This window comes from Pelodiscus sinensis, chromosome 4 (assembly GCF_049634645.1).
Source record: "Pelodiscus sinensis isolate JC-2024 chromosome 4, ASM4963464v1, whole genome shotgun sequence".
Classification (NCBI taxonomy): domain Eukaryota; kingdom Metazoa; phylum Chordata; order Testudines; family Trionychidae; genus Pelodiscus; species Pelodiscus sinensis.
In genome coordinates, this window is record NC_134714.1 from 41,723,207 (window position 1) to 41,746,768 (window position 23,562).

Here is a 23,562-nt window from a genome sequence, read left to right on the forward strand (position 1 = left end):
TTTTTATTTCATTGTATTACTCCTAATTATTCCCCATTGGGCTACTTTGAATTCCTTGTATGGTGTTTATAACTTTTCAAAATTTCTGTTGCTTCATCTCCTGCCTTTTTCTTTTGGCAGTCCTTTTCTTAAATATCTTCAGTGCCTGATTCTGACACGGCTTAAAATTTTTTCAAGCAGTGGACGTGGAATTGACATGATTCTGGGCAGTTTTGCAGAAGCTATTCAGAATCTTATGAGCATCAGTGAAACTTTGCTCACTTTCACTGTATTGATACCTAGATAGTTCTGAAGAACATCCAAGTTTGCAGTAGTTGTCTGCAGATTGAAGATGATTACTTTGTGTTTGTGTTGTAATATTATTTCCAAAACTATAGAAATTAGCACCTATGTTAAAGGACAACAGTATCTGGATGATTTAGTTACTACCATAACTTTCAATCCCTGTGTGTGAACATTTACTATGCTAAAGTCTTTTAAGTCCTAGGTTTCCTGGTTTATTTTGTCAAGAAGCCTTGTTTTTCTATTTAAGACAATCTGAATTAACAAGTAAGATTTTGTGACATATTATCAAATACTTTATACAAAATTCAGTTATTTTGCACTTATAGTCATTCTCATCCAAGGATCTTAATTGTTTTACATTTATGCCATGAGATGATTTGTAGGGGTGTATGATGAAGAAGGCTCTTCAGAATGTCTTTCAACTCAGTCCAGTAATAGAAATTAAAATGACTAGGTTTGGGCCAGTCCATCAGAAATGCAAGTTTTCATATTTCCTCCAAGCATTCTAGAACCCAGTTACATATAATTAGTAAGAACAGAATAGATGTTAGAAACAATAGCAGGTTTGGGAGGAAAGTTGAAGAGTTTGTAGAAACTAGAGCGAGGAAGGGAATGAAAATTGAAAATTAAAACAAACCAATATCAGCTGCAAGGATGATCTCACATGTATTATTTGGTCAGCAAATCTCTGATACAGCAATGAAAATTTAGAGGGTTTTTTTTAAAAACATTCTCACTTAAGATAAATTCTTCACATTGATTTAATCTGATATAGTTTGAAGATTAAAATTTAACTAGTCTTTGTTTTGTTAATTATAGTCGTTAGAGCAGTGGTTCTCAAACTTTTTGGCCGGTGACCCACCCTGCTCAATGCAGACCTTTCAGCAGATCACCAGCCAACCACCCACAATGGAAAAAATAGGTGCAGAAGGGGGTGGGGATGCAGAGTCTGGGTGAGAAGTTGGGTACAGGAGCAGGGTAGGAGTGTGGGATCTGGACACAAGGGGTGTTTATTTGGCTTCATGCACCCAACGTTCCCAGGCATCACCCCTCACTGCTTCCTTTGGCTATGATTCTGGCCAGTAGAAGCAGTGGGGAAAGCCTCCAGATGAGTTGTTTCCTGCGCTGCTGTTCCCCAAGCCAGGAGTAGGGAGAGCGTCAGTACATGGAGCCAATTCCTTCCCCCGCGAGCAGGGTCTGGTCATTCCCCTTCCTCTCCCCAGAGGAAGCCGATGCTGGTGCTCCAACCTTGCAGAGGGGAGTGCCAGCGCAGGCTCACCTCTGCAGCAGGATGGAGGTGAGCCCCAAGCCTGTAGCCCACCTGCAAGATAGTCATGGACCATTAGGGGTCTGCAAATCTCACACTTTGGGAACCATTGCATTAGACTCCGGTAATTGTCATCTATTTTCATCCTGTTTAGTAATAAACCTATTTTCTTTTTCATTTTGCCTAATAGCTGTAAAGTCCTCATTCATCTTTGTCCAAGATTAGATAAGTCTGCTTTTTGGATTTTCTCGTCTTTCCTTTACAAGTCTTACCTGACCCTTTGTTACTGTGTGGTTGTATCCTGTCTCCTCTTATAAGACTCTAGAGCATGTCCCTGGTGAAGGAACTACTTCATGCTCTTTGCATTTTGTTTTGGAAGATACATGGTCTCTTTAGCCTTAATTAAGTTTGTTCTTGGAATTTACAAGCTGCTTTCCTCACTGGCAGATATTAATACTTCTTCCAATTGCATCTTAGTTCAGTGCATGTTTAGTGCTCTAAATCTAGCTTTCCTGAAATATATTATCTTGGAAATGCTGTGTTGTATGAATTCTGCAGTCTTTACTATGACAGATTTAAGTACATGTTGAACCTCTCTAGTCCAGCACCGTTGGGACCTGACTGGTGCCGAACCAGAAAATTGGCTGAACCATGGGAGGTCAATGTTGCATTACCAACACTTCCACTACTTGCTGGGCTCATAGAAGAGATTTAGAGGTAAATTAGAGCTAAACAATAGCACAGAACAGTAAGAGCCAGGACTGGTGATTGTAAACAAATTTTATGGGACCGCAGGAAAATTGGCCACACCCTGATAGTAGCTAACTAAAATCATGCCAGACCACAGATGTTGCTGAACCAGGGAGAGATAGACTAGAGCAGTGTTTCCCAGTTGGTGCTCAGGGGAACCCTGGGGTTCCGTGAAGCAAAACTAGGGGTTCCACAAGGAGCTGGCACTCCCCCACCCCCTCTGAAAGAGAGAGAGCCAGCTAGCCAGCAGAGGCATGGGCAGCGAGTTGTATGGGCTCGTGGTGCCCATGCTCCACCAATATTTGGAACTGGAGTGGGCCCCGGCCCTCCCACGCGTCCTCCCACCCCGGTCCCAGAGTGTCTCTCCCCCGTCCCCATCCACACCGTGCGCAACCTTCACTGAGCTCCCACTTGCTGGTTGCTGCTGCCCTGCACGGCGTGCTCAACCTGGTAGGCAGGGAGACGTGTAACGTCACGGCCCGAGATTTTAAGACTGCTGGGCGCTGGGTTGCACCGTATGGCTGAGTTGCGGGTTCAGAGTCCGGGGATGGAGTGCAGACTCCAGCCCCACAAAGTGGAAGGCAGAATGTAGGGAAGGGCTGGGAGAAGAAGGGACTTGTGCAGAGGAGGAGGGGAGAGGAGGAAGAGAAAAGAAGGCACCAAAAGGGACAGGGTAGAGGAGAGACAAATGCCAGGGGGCCAAGTGCAGACAATGAGGAAAAAGGCAGGAGGGGAGGTGTCAGTGGGAGGGGGACAGGGTGATGCTGGGAGGGGAGAGGGTAAGGGCATTGGGGGCTAGAGGAGGGACGGGAAGGTGCTGGGAGAAGGCTTGAAAGGAGGGGTGGGCGTGAGGAAGGCGGGGATGGAGCAAGGCATGTGTGAGGCCACAGGGTCATGAGGGGAACGGGGGCAGAGGATGGTGAGGGGGTGGGCATCAGGGAAAAAGAGGGCAAAGGCGATAGAGGCAGTGAGGGAAGGCAACAGGAGGGTGCAGGAGTAAGAGAAGGTACAAGTGCCAGGGGATTCTGGGGTGAAGCAGAAGGGCAGACACCTGCAGGGGAGGGACCGCCACCTGAGGAGAGACGCAGGGCAGGTGTGTAGAAGGAGTTGTTAGAAGAGGGGATGAGGAGGGGTAGCTCACATGATCAGAGTGGGGCTACTGGAGGAGTGGGCACAGGGAGGAGAGAAGGGCTGGTGGATGGGGGGCAAGTTGCAGGAGGGCTGAGGGCAGTGAGAAGAGCAGGAGTCAGGACAGCAGAGGAGGGTGAGGAGTTGGGAGGCAGCAGGCACCAGGGGAGCTGATGGAACAGGGGAAAGAGACATGGCAGCAGAGAGAAATGGTAAAGGTTTAAAAATATTTATTAATAATTTGGGTGCCACAGTGGCACATCCAAACAAGCCATATGAACTCAATATAGGTGCACAACACAAAATTCATTTTGCTCATGCGAGGAAACTCTTAGGCTATGTCTACACTGGTGGTTTCTTGCACAAGAACATCTTGCGCAAGAGTTCTTGTGCAAGAACACGTCCACACTGCCATGTGCGAGCTTTGCTTTTGCACAAGAGCATCTATGGCAGTGTGGATGCTCTCTTGGCCAAGAAAGTGCTGATGGCCATTTTAGCCATAGGGCTTTCTTGTGCAAGAAATTCACGTTGCCTGTCTACACTGGCCTCTTGCGCAAGAACAGTTGCACAAAAGGGCTTATTCCTGAGCAGGAGCATCATAGTTCTTGTACAAGAAGCCCTGATTTCATACATGAGAACGTCAGCATGCTTGCGCAAGAACAAGTCAGCTGAGTTGCAGAGTGTGGAGGTCCGGGGAGCTGGGTGGGGGGGTGGGTGGGGGTGGGTGTGGAGCTCAGAGCTCAGTTTGGCTGCAGGAGGAGGGAGGTGCTGGGAACCAGGGCTAGACTCAAGGGGAGGGAGGGGCAGGGAATCAACGCTTGGTTCAGCAGTTTTGCAGGGCTTGGGGGAGGTGCAGGGAAACCGGGCTCAGCAATCCTGTGGGGGAGGCATGCAGGGAACCAGTGCAGGGCTCAGCTGGGCTGAGGTGGATGGGGGAGGGCATAAGAAACAGACGGGCAGCTCAGCTGGGCTGTGAGGGGCTTCAGGGAACTGGTGCTGCACTCCATTGGATTGTGGGGGATGGTTTTGGGGGAGGTGCAGGGAACCAGCAGGGATGGGCAGCTCAGTTGGGTTGCAGGGGAAAGAGGTGCAAAGAAGCCTAGTTGGGGGGGTGGGAACCAGGAGCCCTGAAATGACCTCCCCTGGTCCAAAAATCCCTCATCTGGGACCAGTCAGGTCCAGAGGGTGCCAGTTCAGAGAGGTCCAACTCCTTCCCAAGTCCGCTCCTTGCACCCTCCCTCGTAGCCAGACACCCTACCCCCAATCTGCTCCTGCTTCCTCCCGTTGGCCAGACACCCTACATCTAGCCTGCTTCTGCACCCTACCTACCACCCAGACCTTGCTCTCTTCTGCCCCCCACCTCCCTCTCAGATCCTGCACCCCATCCCTATCCCGCTCCTTGGCAGCCCTGCCATCCACCCTAGCACCACCCTGTCCCTGGCCCCAACACCCTGCCTCACACCCCAGGACTCAGCACCGCCCTGGCCCTGGCTCCAGCACCCTGCCATCCACGCTAGCACCCAGAAGCACCCTGTTCCTTGTCCCAGCACTCTGCCAGTCACCCTAGTGCCCAGCAGGACCATGTCCCTGACCCCAGCACCCCGCCACCTGAGCCAGCATCCTTCCACCCAGCAGCACCCTCTCCCCAGCCCCAGCACCCACTTTCACTCTGTCCCCTGCTCCCACCAGCACATTTGGGACCACATTAGTGAGGCTTGGGGGTCTTTGGAGGGTTGTTGGGGTTTTTTGTTTTTTGCATTTCACTTGTGTGGCCCCAACAGACTTTTCTGTGGGTCAGTGACCGTTGACTCAAAACAGGTTCCTCACCCTGCTCATAAATAAAGACAATGCTAAAACTTTTTGAGTTTGACATATTTTATTTAAAAATGAAGCCTGGCCAACAAGCCCCCAATTGGGGCCAAACCCCTATCTCACTGCAGCGTCATAACACTCCTGCACCACCTGACCCCAAATCTGAGCCTATCATACACTGGAACCCCCTGTCCTGAGCCTCTTACACCCCCAAACTCCTGCATCCCCACATCCTCAGTCTTCTGTCACCACACTCCTGCTCCATCCACACATGGCAAATCTGTGTCCTGAGCCCATCATACTCACAACCTTCTTGCCCTGAGTCCCTCACATATCCAGCCCAAACTCCAGCACCCTCACATCCACACGCCCATGGCTTGCTCAGCACTCCAACCTTCCACCTGAGCCCAACACACCCGAGCCTGGAGCCCCCTCCCTGAGCCAACAGCCCCTTCTCCTGCATCCAAATTCCCTCCCAGAGCTTGTACTTCTCACCCCTTCCCACACCCAGATCCCTCATTCCCACCCCAAACCTCCTGTTTCAACCTAGTGAGAGTGTATAAGGGATGGGGATAGCAAGTGTTGGAGAGGAGGGGAACAGAGCAGATGATGCCTCAAGGAAGGGGGGTGGAAGGGTCTTGGGGAAGGAATGTGATTTTCATGTATTTGTGGGGATTTTCATGTATTGGTGGGTCCCTCCCCCCCCCTTTTTTTTTTTGGCTTGACAAACCTAGGGGTTCCTTGAAATTCTGAAAAGCTGAAAAGGGTTCCTCAGCCAAATAAAATTGGGAAACACTGGACTAGAGAGATCCAACATGTAGCTCTTGCCAGCTTTTCCTTGTGGTTTTTCATTACTTCCTGTCTGTAAGTGAAATGGTGGGTATCCAGGTTTCTTTGAAAATTTCTTGGGTCCTAAAATTGGCTTGTCTCTGACATAGACTCTTTTATGTATTCTTAATTCTGATTGTCCATTACCCAACCAATACCAGTTGTAGGTAACTGAAATCCTCTGAGTACAGTGTAGCAGGCATTATTAATTCAGTATAGGTCTAATATAGATTTACTTACTATAGTATCAATATCTCTCTAGAAGGAACCTCAGAGGTGGTGTGAAAAGTTAACATTTCTGGATCTTCTGAAGGACCACACATTTCTGGATCTTCTGAAGGAATGCATATGCTACAGTGTCAAGGCCCAAGACTTCTCTTTTCCTAGCTGGCAAACAATTTTAAAAAAATTGTTGGGAGATTCTTGTCTAGTATTGTGATGAAGGCCATGTAAATATACTTGGATTGGAAGGGCACATTAAGGGATGTTAGGTGACATGTTAGCTGACACACGTTTGCACTGCAATTAAAAAAAAAAGTCATGAAATCTGATCTGGGTCGATTTGACTCAGGCTCATAGGACTAAAAATGGCAGTGAAAATGTTTGGTCTTGAGTTGAACTTGAGCTTTGAGATCGTATGGGGGTGGGAGGGACTCAGAGCCTGGGTTCCAGCCCAAGCCCAAATGTCTACACTACCATTTTTAGTCCTGCACGCTGAGTCAGCTGATGTATGGCAGCAGTGCTGCAGTCTTTTAGTGAAGTACCCTAATAGAGAATGATCTTGCCTCTTGTTGATTGTATCAAATTATAACAGGGGTGGGCAATATTTTTCAAAAGCGGGGTCACTTCATACATTTCTAAAGTGGCCCCAGACTGCCCTGGAAGAGGCAGGGTCTTGGTTGGAAGGGCCAGAGCCAGGAGACTTCTTGTGCTCCTCTGACCACAGAGCCTGATTGACCTGAGGATGGGGAAATGTGTGAAGTCTTTGTCCCCTGTCCCCAGTGTCTAGAGAGAATCACCAGCTGTTTTGAAAACAGCTGGTGATTCCCTCAAGGTGCCACAGCAGGAGGAAACTTTGTGCACAAAGTTTCTCATCCCCTACCTGGCCAGGGGCGCATGGTGTCTAGAGAGAACTGTCGGCTGTTTTTGGACAGACAGCGGTTGCCTCTGCTGCTGCCACATGGGGTGGGAGGAGACTTTGTGCGCTTCCCTGTTCCCAGATCTTGATTGGCCTGGAGGCAGGGAAGTGGCAGGGTGGCCGCGGGCCGGATCCACTAGCTTGGCAGACTGAATCCAGCCTGTGGAGGTTCTCTTGCCCACCTCTGAATTAAAAGTTGTAATGTTTTCTGTTCATTACAGTAATAAGCATGTCTTACGATATGCATGGTAATTAAACATTATAGTCATTGCTGCATTCAGTTCTTATTAAACACAAGAAGATAGCCTCTTTTCAGCCAAGCTCTACTATCAAACTGATTGTACTGAATGTTTTATAAGGTGCATCTCTGGCTGTCAGATATTACTTGTTCATTAAGACTCTGGAAATGAGTGAGTAACCCTTCTTGACCTCACAGAACTCTGTCTTGACCTGTTGCACCAGCTGCTGCCTCTCATGGAAGCATAAATAGCTTTATGCACAAATGGGGACACAGAGGAGGCAACCAATGCTCAAAGAGAATTTGGTTGGTGTCTGAGTCCTCTTTTATGCATTGGCTAAGGCTCTGGATAACTACATTTAAACTTAAGAATCTTCACTACAGCATATAGTCTCCCCTTCTTGATGAAATTTCTCCTCCCCCATTGTTTGAGGTCTTTGTCATCTGTCCCAGGTAAATTGATGTAGAACATTAAGCATGTCCCAGACTGTAATTTCTGTGAGGCCCCTAGCTCCTTTTTGGATGTCGTGAGAGTAATGAGTAGCAAGTGCAAAGTCAGCTGTCCAGAGGTAATCTGCTAGCTAATAGTGGAAGACTAGCAGTCTTTTATTAGTTACATTGTGAGGTAACTAAGCATTTGCGTCATACCGGATAAGCATAACATACAAGACCTCACAATTGTGCTAGTCACAAATTTACTGCTTGAGCTCCCGCACCCCTACTTCAAAAGCTTTAGTACCGTCTTTAGTTACTGTTTAATCTGTAGCATAGCACAATAGCAAGACCTAACTTCACCCTATCAGTGTCTAGTCAGCAAGAGGGACTCATAGGGTCCATCAACATGAGGTAATTGATCTGTTGCTCACCCTGGGCTGTCAGCTACAGTATTGATGTTGAAAACTGTATTGATATAATGTAGATAAGATGGTTAGTTCTTCAACAGTGGAAAAGCACAACTGAGCATGGTTATCTCTTCTACGGTTTTTTCATAACATTCTGGAGGGAGCAGGAATGCATTGCCGCAAATCAACAGTAGCCAGTCAAGTTCTCAGTGTAGACAGAGCTAGAGATAAGCAGGGAATGGAAAGCTGGGTGTGTATGTGAAATCCTAAGGTTAAACTGTCAGACTTATGCAGTGCTATTGAGGATGAGTCAGGCTGCCTTGAAAACTTGCTGTTCTGTGCTATATTTCCTGTTCTCTGTTTTGTGTGAACACTGATTTTAATAAACCTCATTCTAATTGCTTAATAGTGCTACCTCTGCTGCCTTTTTATATAAGGCCAATCTCAGGAATAATAGGTATTAGTTTGCTTGTGTTGGTTCAGCAACATTAAGGAATCTAATTTCTCCCTGGAAGAATGAATTACTTTGTGAAAGCCAAGTATATCTGAAAACAAACTGACAGTGTGGCCAGCTGTGTGTATAGTACACAATACTCCCTAGTAAGGTATGGCTTTCACTTACTCAATGTGAGATTCATGTGAATCATTGATCTTGACTTGTGATGCTTAAAGGCAGAAGAGTCTCCATCTAATATAGGTTCAGCAGTTTGAAGAGTACTCTGACTAAAGGCAAATAAGAGTGGTTTTTAGCACATTGCTCTGCTGTTAACCTCATTTATTCAGCCTTTTTTCTTCTTATTTCCCCTTGTGCAGGGCTGCCTGATACTGAGTGATGAGCTGAATCATGCATCATTAGTACTTGGCGCAAGACTGTCGGGAGCAACTATTCGAATTTTCAAGCACAACAGTGAGTACCTAGTTTTGGGTTGTCGGAGGTGCAGGTACTTTCTCTGGTAGCTCAGACAGTCAAACACTTTTTTTCTGGGAACACAGCCTCTTGTTGCTATAACCCTGAAAATTCAGCTAAACCCATTTCCAATAATTGGAGGCTCTAGAGCAGGGCTTCTCTACATGCATCCTGTGTCCTGTTTGTTTGCGGCCCGCAGTGTGGGATCCTTTGAACATGGTCTCCATTGGGAACAAGCTCCACAGTGGCAAGGTGTCTCCCAGGTGGGGTGAGCATTGAAAGACGCGAGTGGACGGGCTGGCTGGAACAGACAGGTACAGGGTGTCAACGTTTCTAGCCCCCAGGGTGTGCCAGGGAGGAGGTGCCAGGCACACTGGGGCATTGTGGGCAGTGCTAGCTGCTTAGCCTTGTGATCAGGGCCTGAGAGGTGCTGACTGCTTCATACTGGCCATGTTTGAGTCTGCTGCTGGGGCTTGGGGCTTAAGGCTTAATCTTTGTATTCATGCCTGTCAATGTGAAAGAGGATATTTGCATGTATTTGTGTGTATATATAACCACACGTAAGTTGCGGCCCTCAGCACATGCTCAGAGTATCGTTGTGGCCCCTGGGGCTTCTGGAGTAGCGCTGCTCTAGAGGCTGCTAGCACCTTGGAGTTCATAAAAATCCTGGATTGGAAGTTCTATTCTCTGAAAATTGGCCATTAAATACAGGCTTTTTAAGGTTGTTAAGAGAAGTCATTTATGGAAGAAATTTCTTTAATTGGGTGAGTGAATTTAAAATGCTTATACAAATGCGGGTATCTGGTTAAATTTAAATATTGGAGGCAGGTTATATGTAGACTTCCTTTTCTCTTCCTTCCCAGTTCTGCCAGTATTTCTCTGTCCCAATCACTAGCACTCTGTGATGCTGCATTTCTGGGTCCCCTTACAGCAGTGGTCTCCAACCTTTTTAAGCACAAGATAACTTAAGATAACTTTTTGAATTTAAGTGCAATGTAAGATCTGTCTCAAACCCAAATACCCTTGCCCCATCTCCTTCGTGCCCTTTCTCCCTCCGTCCTCCCTCCCCCATTCTCCCTCCCTTTCTGTAGGCAGGGACAGAGGGTTGGGGTACAGGCTCTAGTTTTGGGCTAAAGGATTTGGAGTGAAAGGGGGTTCTGAGCTGAGCCTGGGGCAGGGAGTTGGGGTGCAGGAGGGGGTTCAGGGTGCAGGCTCTCTAAGGGGGGGGTTGGATCCAGGGGGTTCAGGGCTAGGACGGGGCCTTGAGGTGCAGGAGGGGGTTCATGACTGGGGCAGGGGTTCAGAGCTGGCTCTAGCTGGACATTGCTTACCTCAGGTGGCTCCTGGGTGTTAGTGCGGTGGGGCTAAGGTGTATGCATCACTTTCAGTAGCTGCCAGCAAAATCCCTCCATCCCAAGTCCTGTTGTACTGTTTTACCATCCCCCTCGGTTCTGTGGAGATAGAATACAGGGGTGGGAACGGGCACCCTGATATCAGTGTCCCTTCCTCTCCCTTCCCTGCTCTGTACCTCAAGTAGGAGGCTCTGGGAATGGGGGGAACTCCTAGGCAAAGGGCAGGAGATGTGCAGCAGTGGTGGGAGGGGCAGCTAAAGTGCTGTGCTTGATAGCCTCTTGGCTCTGGCCATACCAGTCAGGATCGTCTGTCAGAGGCTCCAAGATCTACCAGTAGATTCCAGTCTACTGGTTGGTGACCACTGCCTTACAGCTTTTCATATATAAAGCCAATGTGTGGCTGGCTACTATATGTTGAGGGACCACATTTCAGTTTATATCATGTATGGATCAGCGCAGTTCCTGAATCTTATTGCAATCTGTCAGTTGCTATAAAGTGGTGAGACTGTAGGCTGCAATAAGATTCCTTAGCATAGTATTGTAATCATTGTCCAGCCTATGGACCAAAACATTAGAATTAAGTACCCTTATCTGCTTTGGCACAGTCTTGTGTGGATGGATTCTTAGATCAGAAATAAAAGGTTCTTTGAACTTTTTCCACCACCACTTTCCAAAATAATTCTTTTTCCTTTGTTTGGTGAGTCTTGCTTCCCGCCGTCTTCTCCATAATTTGTATTCCATGTCTGACTCTCCTTTGTCTCATTGTCCTCATCTTTTGTAACTTCAGTTTCCATGTTATTTACTCCATCTTGAGTGTTTTGGGTTTATTAATCTGGGCTGACTGCTGCATGATTTATTCACATTAACCATCAACTGGATCTCTAAGTGCTATGTTGTATTCTCTTCTTGCCACTCAGCTGCATTGTGGTCTTCTCATTCCACATTAATCTCTCCATCTCTTCTTCCTGCAGCATTTCATCTTCACTGTCACTCAGTCCTGGCTGTTAACGTCTGAATAGGCTGTTGCTCACAGTCGTCTCCTCATTTTACTCTGCTTTGTTCCTTGCTTCTTAGCTTTCTTTTTCCATGCCTCCAACTCCATCATGTCTCATCAGATTTTCTTCCTTATTAACTCTCATGGGGTACGTCTACACTACAGCGCTAATTCGAACTAAGCTAATTCGAACTAACGCGTCTAGAACTAAAAACTAGTTCGAATTAGTGTTTTGCTAATTCGAACTAGCAAGTCCACATTGAGTGGACCCTGAACAGGGCTTAAGGATGGCCGGAAGCAGTGCCGGCAGGGCATCAGAGGAGGACTTAAAGCGTGGAGATGCTGTCTCAGGCTAGCCGAGGGCTGCGCTTAAAGGGTCCCGACCCCCACCCCGGACAGACAGTTCTAAGGGGTGCCCCGCTTGCAAAGCAGTCCTGGCTTGGATTGCCCGGAGTACCCACACTGGGCACATCACGCCACTAGGCCATCAGCCCGGCTGCACTTGCCGCAGGCTGCCATCTGGCGAGAGGGGGTAATCGGGGGGCTGCAGGAGAGCTTCCACCCCCAGAAGCCCGCAGAGCCAGCCCAGTCCTCCCCATCAGGGGCGCGTACCCCATTCCTCCCTCACCTCCTTCCACTTACCCTTCCCTAGCCCCCCTTCTTATTGATGTACAAAATAAAGATAACGTTTCTTCCAACATTGACTCTGTCTTTATTGAACAAAACTGGGGGAGACTGGGAAAAGGAGGTGGGAGAGGGGAAGAGAGAGGCTGGGAGAGGGGAGGGCAACTAACATGATCAGGGGTTGGGAACAGGTCCCAGATGAAGAGAGGCTACAGAGACTGGGAATGTTCAGCTTAGAAAAGAGGAGATGGAGCGGGGACAGGATAGAGGTCTCTAAAAGCAGGGGTTGGGTGGAGAGGGTGCATTCATAAAAGTTCTTCATGAGTTCCCATAAAGAAGGACTAGAGGACACCAAAGGAAAGGAATGGGTAGCAGGCTTCAAACTAGTAAGAGAAAGTTGTTGTTCACAAAGCAGAGTTAACCTGTGGAACTCCTTGCTGCAGGAGGCTGTGAAGGCTACAACTAGAACAGAGTTTAAAGGGAAGTGAGATCAAGTCATGGAGGTTGGGTCCATGGAGTAGTCTTAGCCAGGGGGTAGGAGTGGTGTCCCTGCCCAAAGTTTGTGGAAGGCTGGAGAGGGATGGCACGAGACAAATGGCTTGGTCACTGTCTTCGGTCCATCCCCTCCAGGGTCCCTAGGGTTGGCCGCTGTCGGCAGACAGGCTACTGGGCTAGATGGACCTTTGGTCTGACCCAGGACGGCCATTGTAAGCCCAGGGCTCAGGGTCGGGGGTCTCAGTGGACCCCCTTGATTTTCATGCACACCTGCTCCTGGGTGGCCAGGCTGGCAGCTCTCCTGCCCTAGACGGCCACTTTCCTGTGCCTAGTGCGGAGATCGTGGACGAGGTCCACGATGTCCGCACTAGCCCAGGAAGGTGCCCGCCTCTTGCGGTCCAGGGCAAGCTCCCGGGAGCCGCCAGCCTGGTCCTGGGAAGAGGGGGTGGGCTGGGGGACATCGGGTGGCTGGCTCGAGTCGTGCCAGGTGCAGGGTCTGCTGGCTGGGTGCTGGCAGGCTTGCACCTGGCACGGGCACCGTAGCCAGCCCGTGCCCCTTTAAGGGGTCCGGGGCCAGGAGGGGGGCATAGAGTTTCCCTGGTGTTGGCCAGAGTGGCCACCAGGGAAACCTGGGGAGGGCTAGCCTCCCACTAGTTCGAATTAAGGGGCTACACACCCCTTAATTCGAACTAGTAAGTTCGAACTAGGCTTAATCCTCGTAAAATGAGGTTTTCCTAGTTCGAACTAAGCGCTCCGCTAGTTCGATTCAAATTCGAACTAGCGGAGCGCTAGTGTAGCGGCTATGAATGTTAGTTCGAACTAACATCCGTTAGTTCGAACTAACATTGTAGTGTAGACATACCCATGTTTCTTCATTTTTTCAGTTTATTTAAAGACAAAATAATCATTTGGGGAGAAATTGCTTCCTCTTCTGTCCTCCTTTGCTCCAATCCCCAGATGAATGTCTCAGGACCATTATCCTTGAATTCATTCTCTCTCTTCTGGCTACTTTGTTCCAGCCATTAAGCATACTCTTGGTTTTTTCCAAACATCAAATGTCTTCACTTTTGTGTCCACCTGCCATTTACCAGCCCATTTCTCTCTTCCCTTTTATTTCCAAGTCTATCTCTTTCTGTTGTCTTAATCTATGTACTATTGTAGTCTTAATCAGGGATGACCAGATCCTGGCTTCTGGTGGAAATCACTGGGTGCATAGCCGCAATCACCTTTAACAGAGATGTGGCTTGCAGGAGAATTCAGGTCCTCAAATGCAATGTGTCTAATCTTGTATCATGACAGAGTAATAGCTGTGGGATCTGTAGTCTGACGGCAACCCTTGATATTGGAACCTGGCTGTGAGGTGTAGTTGTGACCTCATTTGTGTGCTCCTGCATTTAATTATGTCATGCTACTGAGGATAAAGGCTGCTTGTTGGAATATCTGTTTCTCTTTTTCTATGCAGACATGCAGAGCCTGGAGAAACTGCTCAAAGATGCTATTGTGCACGGGCAACCTCGCACCCGCAGGCCCTGGAAAAAAATCCTTATTCTCGTGGAGGGAATTTATAGGTATTAGTTACTCTCTACCTTGCCTATGCTCTTCACAAGATCCAGCTGTTAGGGTTTCATTGAGGGACCAGGCATTAGATCTGGTTAATATGAACATGCCTCTCAACTGTCACTCTTGATGAGAGCCTTTGTTGTAGATGTAGGTTCATTTTTTTAAAACTCCGCCTTTTTGCCTGTGCTATTGAAATAACAGCCTGCGCTGATGGAAGGTTTCTTATCTCCTAAATACAGCACAAACACTAACTAATTTAAATAAACTATTTACATCAAATATGCTAAACTTTGGAGCAGAGGTTTTGGAATGATTTTATACTCTAGTCCAGCAGTTCTCAAACTTTTTGGGCTCCAGAGCCCTTTACATGCGTAAAAATTTATGCGGAGCCCCAGCGGTCCACTGATTGTATGTGTTGTACCTATCAATGTTTCCAGTTTGTCAACCTGGCGGAACCCCTGGAGATGTCTCATGAAGCCCTGGGGCTCCGCGGAGCACAGTTTGAGAAACACTGCTCTAGTCCAATTCCCTTCTCTAGGGCTCTGTTATTGATCATGCTAATAGGAATAGATGGCAATATGTGCAGATCTCATGACTTCTCTGAGGGTATATGGGAGATATAAATTGGAGCTCAGTTTTCCTTGCACTTGGCTCATGATTTAAGGAGGAGAGGATATTGGGCTGTGATTGAAAGGCATGGTTAAGCCTAGTTAGGTCTTATTTAGGAAACCAAAAGTGTCAAGCTAGCTGGTGACACTGAGGTTTGTGAGATAGAAAAACAGTATCTGTTATAGATGTTAGCACGTCACAGAATGCATTGGGTTGCTTTTCATCCTTGCTGCTATTTAATCTGTTTAATTTATTATGCTGACTTTGAGAATAAGGGAATTTGGACACTGAATGCAATGCTTGTTTTTAAACGCATATACTTGTAAAAGAAAACTTTCCATTGAGGTGTTATGGTCTGTAGCTAATGCTTCACTGATAATTATATAACTTCTAACAAAGTAAAGAGGAAGAGAGTAGGAAGCCAGTTTAGAGTCTTCTCACAGAACCCCAACTATAAAAACCCCTTAAAGCTAAATCTAACATGATTTTATCTTTGTTGTCCTTTGACAGCATGGAGGGTTCCATAGTCCGCCTGCCTGAAGTGATTGCCCTCAAGAAGAAATACAAGTCATACCTGTACCTGGATGAGGCTCATAGTATAGGTGCCCTGGGTCCCACTGGACGGGGTGTGGTGGAGTATTTTGGACTCAACCCTGAGGATGTGGATGTTATGATGGGAACATTCACCAAAAGCTTTGGAGCTGCTGGAGGATACATTGGAGGCAAGAAGGTAAAAAAGTGGTGGGGAGACATGGTAGGAAACATGCTATTCATTTGGGTTTCTGAAAATCAAAAATGTATAAATTACTGTTTAAGTATTTGTGGCCCTTCTAGATTCTGGATCAGAATGAATCACTAGAAGTCTCATTAATTTCAGAGTTAGATTGTTTCTTGAGTTCACTTGGTACACTGGGAACTTAACATGAAAACGCAGTGAAGTTACTTGGAATTCTGTGAATTGTGGATGAGTTGAATCCTGGAAAAAGTTCTCCTAAGAACTCCTAATTCCCTTGTGGCCAGAAGGAGTGATGAGCTTAAGATGCTGAAACTGAGGAGGAGGAGTTGTGCAACTCTTTTGCTAATAGCGAACAGGTGCTGTAAGATAGGGATTTTTAACTGCTACCTGTTAATGAAGTTAGCAGTGAGAACTCTGAAGACAAGGGCCTCCTCACTCCTAATTAAGATCTGTGAAGACTTAGCAATTCTATTTGACATTTCATCAGTACACAGGCATCTTTTTTTTCTTTCCGTAGTCATTCCTCTCTGTGCTGTATGTGCCACATTTCTCCTGGGGCACCTAATACCTGTTGGGAAGCCCTGCTCTAGAGCAGTATTCCTCAACTTCTTTTTCGTTTATGGACCCCCAAAACAGTGTTTCTCAACGTTTTTTTATAAAGTATCCCTTTTAAAAAAAATTTAAGTACCCCCAGTATCTACAGTTTTCAGACACACACATTTTTTCTACCATTGCAACACATTTCTTTAAACAACTTAATTGTAGCTAGGTGGGAGATGAAATTTTTGGGTGTAAAAAGTACAAAAATAATAAAGCGCTGTAAAACTTAAAACACAAATTCAGTTTTCTCCAAATTTCAGTTGTTAACATACCCCCCCAGACTTCTCTCAAGTACCCTTAAGGGTACTCATACCACTGGTTGAGAAACACTGCTCTAAAATATTTAGAATAGAGGTGTGGACCCCCTTGGAAATCCTAAAAGTAGTCTGTGGACTTCCAAGCATCCATGGACCATGGATAGAGTCCTGCACGGACGCAAAACTTTTATATGCATCCGATCTGCAAATATGGTCCGTGGCTATAAAGCAGATTTGCAGCCTATAACAACAGGTTAAAAATAGGAATGTTAGCAAATGTGGGGTTTTTTTGTAAACGTGTAACTGCTGAATTTCAACAGTTATATGTTTACACGCAGAGGGGCAGGTGGGAGCTGGCTTTTGACATGACTGAAAATCAAGCTTCCTGCGCAAATCTGCTCCCATCTGTGCCTCCCAAAGAGGCAGCAGCACAGGCGGGGCAGGCAACTCCATGGGAACCCATACGTACAGGGAGCCAGTCTGAAAGCCGGCTTCCTGTGTGTACCGGCTCCTGCCTGCTCCCCTCAACCACCGCACTGCTGCCTCTATCAGAGGCAGCGGAACAGGGCAGCTCCCTCCAAAGACGAGCTCCCGCCTGGCCCTCCTGCACAGCTGCCTCTGTGGGAAGCAGCAGGGGTGGGGGCAGGCAGCTCCATGGGACCTAGCATGTGCGGGGAGCTAACTTAGAATCATAGAATCATAGAATAATAGGACTGGAAGGGACCTCGAGAGGTCATCGAGTCCAGCCCCCCACCCTCAAGTCAGGACCAAGCTCTGTCTACACCATCCCTGACAGATGTCTATCTAACCTGTTCTTAAATATCTCCAGAGAGGGAGATTCCACCACCTCCCTTGGCAATTTATTCCAATATTTGACCACCCTGACAGTTAGGAATTTTTTCCTAATGTCCAATCTAAACCTCCCCTGCTGCACTTTAAGCCCATTACTCCTTGTCCTGTCCTCAGAAACCAAGAGGAACAAATTTTCTCCTTCCTCCTTGTGACACCCTTTTAGATATTTGAAAACCGCTATCATGTCCCCCCTTGATCTTCTTTTTTCCAAACTAAACAAGCCCAGTTCATGAAGCCTGGCTTCATAGGTCATGTTCTCTAAACCTTTAATCATTCTTGTCGCTCTTCTCTGTACCCTTTCCAATTTCTCCACATCTTTCTTGAAATGTGGCGCCCAGAACTGGACACAGTACTCCAGCTGAGGCCTAACTAGTGCAGAGTAGAGCGGCAGAATGACTTCACGAGTTTTGCTTACAACACACCTGTTGATACAACCTAGAATCATATTTGCTTTTTTTTGCAACAGCATCACACTGTTGACTCATATTCAACTTGTGGTCCACTATGACCCCTAGATCCCTTTCCGCCATGCTCCTTCCTAGACAGTCGCTTCCCATCTTGTATGTATGGAACTGATTGTTCCTTCCTAAGTGGAGCACTTTGCATTTCTCTTTATTAAACCTCATCCTGTTTACCTCTGACCATTTCTCTAACTTGCTAAAGTCATTTTGAATTATGTCCCTATCCTCCAAAGAAGTTGCAACCCCACCCAGTTTGGTATCATCTGCATACTTAATAAGCGTACTCTCTATCCCAGAATTAATTACTTCTATTCTGTTTTTAAAGAAAGCACTAACTAATCAATAACTTAAACAAACCTAGTAAATTGGCTTTAGAAGCACCACTTCTTCTCTTAGAATGAATTGTTTCCACTGCATCACTCCTCTTCTTCATAGGAGTTCTCTTTGCAGAAAATCTTATACTACGCCTTCTTAATTGTTTAGGTGTAGTTGCCAGAGACACCTGAAGTTCCTGGTTAATATGAAAAGATTCAGGTGTTCTGACTCCAGTAAAATTTACTCTCTCATTTTCATTAAGTTCCGTTGCAGCAGTACCCTTCTTTGAAGTAGGAGATGGTGTGCTAATGTGAGAAATTGAGAAACGTCCTTTTGTAAACGGTATAGTTGATGAGGAATTTGCAATAGGGTTAGGTGACATTTTTTTAAGGATGGGCGGCGAGGCGGCCGGGGACCTCCGGGCGGGCGGCGAGGCGGCCGGGGACTTCCGGGCGGGCGGCGAGGCGGCCGGGGACCTCCGGGCTGGCAAATTTTCCTTGATTGATCTCATTAACACTTGAGAAATAACTTCTTTTATTTATTACACATGCACGCACACATACACACACACACACACACACACACACAGGTCTCTGTAATTTCCACTCCAGTTCATCTGATTAAGTGGGTTTTACCCACAAAAGCTTGTGCCCTAATAAATCTGTCTCTAATGTGCTACAAGACTCTTTGTTGTGTTAGTTGTAGTAGTTAGTTACAAATGTCTTAAGAAGCTTTTTATGAGTTTCCCAGACTTTTCCAGGTGACTTGCAGAGTATGTGTGTGAAATGTGTGGTTCTACCAATTTATAAGGTGGTCATGGTGATACTAGAACCTAGAGCTTTAAGCTGCCAGAGGGGGGTATCTGAAAACCACCTGTGTTCATTTTGTCAGGAGCTGATTGACTACCTCCGTACACATTCTCATAGCGCAGTCTATGCCACTTCACTGTCACCGCCTGTCATAGAGCAAATCCTCGCCTCCATGAAGTGCATTATGGGTGAAGATGGTACAACTTTTGGTAAGTCTTTTCTGTTGGTTAAATGCTTTCAATACTGGAGGGGGCGGGTCCTGTGACTGTTGGAAGCTGAAGCTTTTCATAGCTTTGGCGCTGGTAATTGCGCTTGCTGCCAGTCATGTTAATATGTATTTTGGTAACCCTAAACAATAAGCTAGTTATTCACTGATTAGTTGTAGCATCCTTACTTTCTAAAGCTCTGCCAGTTGTCTACAAGGTAATTCTAACAAAAGGTAGGGCAGGTTAATCTTACCTGAAAGGTTAAACTGACATTTTGTACTGAATTTTCTGTTCTGTATTGACGTACATCTGTCTCAAAAAAAGGCAAATTTAAACACATTATATCTCCCTCCTTCAAGTGACCTGTCCCTAGGAGTGACCTGTCCCTTTGCAATACTGGGACCCTTAGAGAAAGATGCATTGCTTGAGTTTTTCAGAGTCATTGGAAATATTTAGCAGCTGAGCTACAGTAATTAGAATTTGTATCACTCCAGATTAAGACATTTGTTCAAAACAGACTTGAAGCTGGGTCAAGCAGCTTTTTATTTACAATATAACATGTTTGTTGTTCATCAGCCTTTTTAAAAATTGAAGTTGCTGCATTTCACGCAGCCTCCAGGTCATTTGCAGTCAAAACACCTTTTTTTGAATTCTAAAACAAACACAAATATATTGGATCATAGTTTTTTGAGCTTTTGGCCACAAGATGGTAGTATGCACTGAAGAATTGTATTTGTTCTGTAACTGTGATGAGAAAACAGCAAGGAGTCTGGCAGCTCCTTTAAAACTAACTATTTTATTATGGCATAATCCTTTGTGAGTTGCAATTCCCTTTGTCAGAGGCATGAAGTAAAAGATACAGAGAGAGGAGTGATGCAGCAGGACTTATTCAAAGTGGACATGGATAAGATGATGAAAATACCTAATGTGGAAAACTATTTATTGAAATGAGAGAGCCATTCCCAGTCCCTGTTGACACCCATTCTTAAGATGTCAAATTTGCATATGAATTCCACCTCAGCAGTTTCACACTGCAGTCTGTTTTTTTTTTTTTTTTGCTTGAGAATGAGTATTTTTGCTTGAGAATGGTAACTTTCTAATCTGTAACTTCGTGTCCATGGAGGTTAAAATGTTCTCCCACTGATTTTTGTATGTTGCCATGCTTAATGTCTGATTTGTGACCATTTAGTCTGTGTGTAGACACAGTGCAGTTTGTCCAGTGTAGAGGGGCAGAGGGGCTTTTCTGGCACGTGATGGCATAAATCACATTAGTAAATGTGCTGGTGAACAAGCCTTTGGTGGTATGGCTGATGTGAAAGTTTCCATTCTCAAACAAAAAACTTCAAAAACAGACTGCGATGTGGAACTACTGTGCTGGAATTCATATGCAAATTTGACTTCATCAGAATGGGTTTGAATAGTGACTGGGAATGGCACTCTGATTATAAAAAATCATTTTCACCTTTAATTAGTCTCATCTTCATATCTATAGCCTCCCCAATTGAATTAGCTTTGCTGTAACACTTCCATGTCTGTATCCCTGTGCAGGGATCGCGCCTCCCCCGTGACCTCCTGTCACCTTTGCCACCTCACTCACCATCCCCCGGCCCGTTCCTCCTGACCAGGGGGCTCGCTTGGGCCCCCCTCACACCCCGCTTGGGGTGAGCCGGTGAAGAGGACTGAGCCCACCCTCTCTCCAGGCCCCAGCCCAGGGCCCTAAGGTGGGGGGAAAATATCCATTCTCCCCTCACCTGGCTGATGGGGCTAGGTGCCGCAACTCATCAGCCTGCAGGCGATTCTACTTGCGCCAGCCCTGGGCTGCTTCCTCACCCCTGCTCACCCAAGCTGCTTGTCTGCCTTTTCCCCGAGGCCCCGGAGACCCTTCATCTGCTCCTCCGGTTGACCTCCTCCGCCCAAGTGCCCCTGCTGCCTTTATGTTGCCTGGGGAGCTGCCCCTCCCACCACGGGGCTCATCCACCCCCTCCTCCCCAGTACACCTGCGTTGGCTTCTCTCCTGCCTACTCTTTCCCCGCCCCGCGGGCCCCGCCCCCTGTGTCTCCCACAGCGCTGGCGCCCGCGTTCCTTGGGGCTTCTTCCCCCGGTGCGTCAGCTGGAGTGCCAGCCGAACCGCTGGCCGTGCGGGACTCTCCAGCTGCCATTGCTGTCTCTCTCAAGGCGGGGGAAGCCGGTCCGTCACTCTCCACCCCCTGGGTTGCGCCACCCTGTCACAATCCCTGTTATCTGTTTCATTTTCTTTCATTTCATGCATCTGACAAAGTTTGTTGCAAATCACACAAGCTTAAGTCTTTAGTTACTTTTTAAGGTGCTACCAGACTCCTTATTTTGCCTAAAGAGACTGACATGAATATATCTCTGAAACTTGTCATCAGTGAGAGAAAAGGTTGGTGAGATCATATCTTTAATGGACCAACTTCTGTTGGTGAAAGCGACAAGATGATCTTGAAAGCTTGTCTTTCACCAACAGAAGTTAATTCAATAAAAGTATTACTGCACTCACCTTATCTGTCTCAAATCCTGGGACCAAAAGTCTACAACAAAACTGCAAGCAATATTAACATTAAGGCCATCAGACTAGTTGACTTAACAGAACCCTTTTGATGAAAGAATGTTGGACACGACACTGTAATTTTTCTGCTTACCTTAAATCAGGAATAATCTTAACTTGTTTATAGTATTATAGTAAAGTAAAATAAATGTTGTTTGTTGCTTTGGTGGTAGCTCTGGAAGCAAAAGTAGCTCATCACCGAGGCAAAGAGGAAAGCAATGCTATCTGTAGTTACATCACGTGTGAGTGCTTTTAAGGTTACACTGCAAAGAAAAACCTGTGGTGCCAAGTCTCAGGGCACATCTACACAGCAGGGCTAAAATCAAAATAAGCTACACAACTCAAGCTATGTCAATTGCATAGCTTAAGTCAAAATAGCTTATTTCGGCTTTTGGCGCTGTGTACACAGCAGGAAGTCCAAGGTAGAGCATTCTTCTTCTGACTTCCCTTACTCCTTGTAAAATGAGGGTTACAGGAATTGGAGTAAGAAGTCCTCCAGCTCGACGTTATTTTGACTTTGTCAAAATAGCCCACATCTACACAACAAGCAGTTATGTTATTTTGGAATAACGTCAGTTATTCTGAAATAACGCTGCTGTGTAGATGTACCCTGAGAGGCTTGGATCAATTGACTCACATTCACAGGGCCTGAGCTGCAGGACTAAAAATAGCAGGGTGTAGACTGTTTGGACTCAGGCTGGAGCCCAGGCTCTGGGTACTAATGTTCTGCACTAAAATCCCTCCTTTCTTGCTTTCTAGGAACAGGTGTTTACCCCACAGTCATTTACTGATTTATACATCTCTGGCAAAGAGTTGAGTCTTGCGTCCTTTCCTAAAGCTGACACTGTCAGAACCAGCTTGGCTGATCATTTCCCAATATAAGAGTTGATCTTGTCAAGCACTGCTTCTGTTAGTTTACAGCAAAACCTTGTCATTTGTGGTAGATGCATTTCTGCTACCACGTCAAATAGTGACATTTGTGAATACTGGGGGTGGCAGCTCCCGACCACATGGGGAAACTGGGAACTGCAGGGAACTCACCATGAAGGCCCTGAGTGATGCTGCCATCTGGCAACAGCGCACCCACCCAATCCTTCAAGGATGCAACCCTGTGTCTCCTCCCAGTTGGGGTATGGAGTGTAATGGGTGGGGAACAGGAGAGACCCACAAATATGTGAAATCGCGAGTCAATGAATTGTGAGGGTCTACTGTACTTCTAATATCTGCTCTGTTGAACCAAGTGAAGACTGAAGAAAATGTAACTAATTGGGAGTTTCACATAAATAGTTAAAGTGAGCATGCATTACTGCAGTTTAAGGTGGCTTGTAGCAGGACTGGCATTTTTAGTAAGTCTTCTATATGACTGGAGAAAAACTGTAAGACTTTGAGCGCTAGTATGTGATGTCATGTACTTTAAGACATTTTCATGTGAATGTAAGTGCTCTTCAGAATTGTTGGATTTGACAATCCTGGAAAGCTGAAGTCCACTGTTCATCTATACTCAAGTAAGTAGATCACTGCAGGCTCCTCTCTCCTGAAAAATATCATTAGATTATTTAAAGAGGTTTTTTTGACTTGTTCCCATCAGGGTAATTCTTTCTGGGATGATGACTGCTTGAAATGATTCTTTTCAAATTATTCAGTGCAACACTATAATATGAGACACTAATTCAACATTTCTTTATATGTGGTTTTTAAAGTCACTGATGCTTCACAGTCCTGTTCCTTGGAGAAAGCTGGTAAAACTCTATTGTGTAGACTGAAAATGCACCTCAGTATAATGTTAAGGAACTGTTCGCACCTATAACACAAGCACTAAGGACATGGCAACAATGTCCAACATTTGGGAAGTAGAATTATGTGAGATACAGGAATAGTGGCACTAATGATGAGTGGTAACTGTGGAAGGGAAATAGGTAGACCGATTATGT

The 23,562-nt window shown here is 46.2% G+C and overlaps 1 protein-coding gene and 1 long non-coding RNA gene across 3 annotated transcripts in view; one reads left to right on the plus strand and one right to left on the minus strand.

Moving 5' to 3' along the window:
* Nucleotides 1–23,562, plus strand: part of SPTLC2 (serine palmitoyltransferase long chain base subunit 2) — a 150,914-nt gene that overhangs the window by 55,140 nt on the left and 72,212 nt on the right. For both annotated transcript variants that reach the window (XM_075926793.1, XM_075926794.1), the window contains exons 6-9: nt 9,102–9,195; nt 14,123–14,228; nt 15,340–15,559; nt 18,942–19,068. In XM_075926793.1, the coding sequence (XP_075782908.1) occupies nt 9,102–9,195; nt 14,123–14,228; nt 15,340–15,559; nt 18,942–19,068 (547 nt within the window). The remainder of the gene's footprint in view (nt 1–9,101; nt 9,196–14,122; nt 14,229–15,339; nt 15,560–18,941; nt 19,069–23,562) is intronic.
* The window catches only part of LOC142829098 (uncharacterized), a 68,913-nt gene that overhangs the window by 25,255 nt on the left and 20,096 nt on the right, over nt 1–23,562 (minus strand). The window lies entirely within an intron of this gene.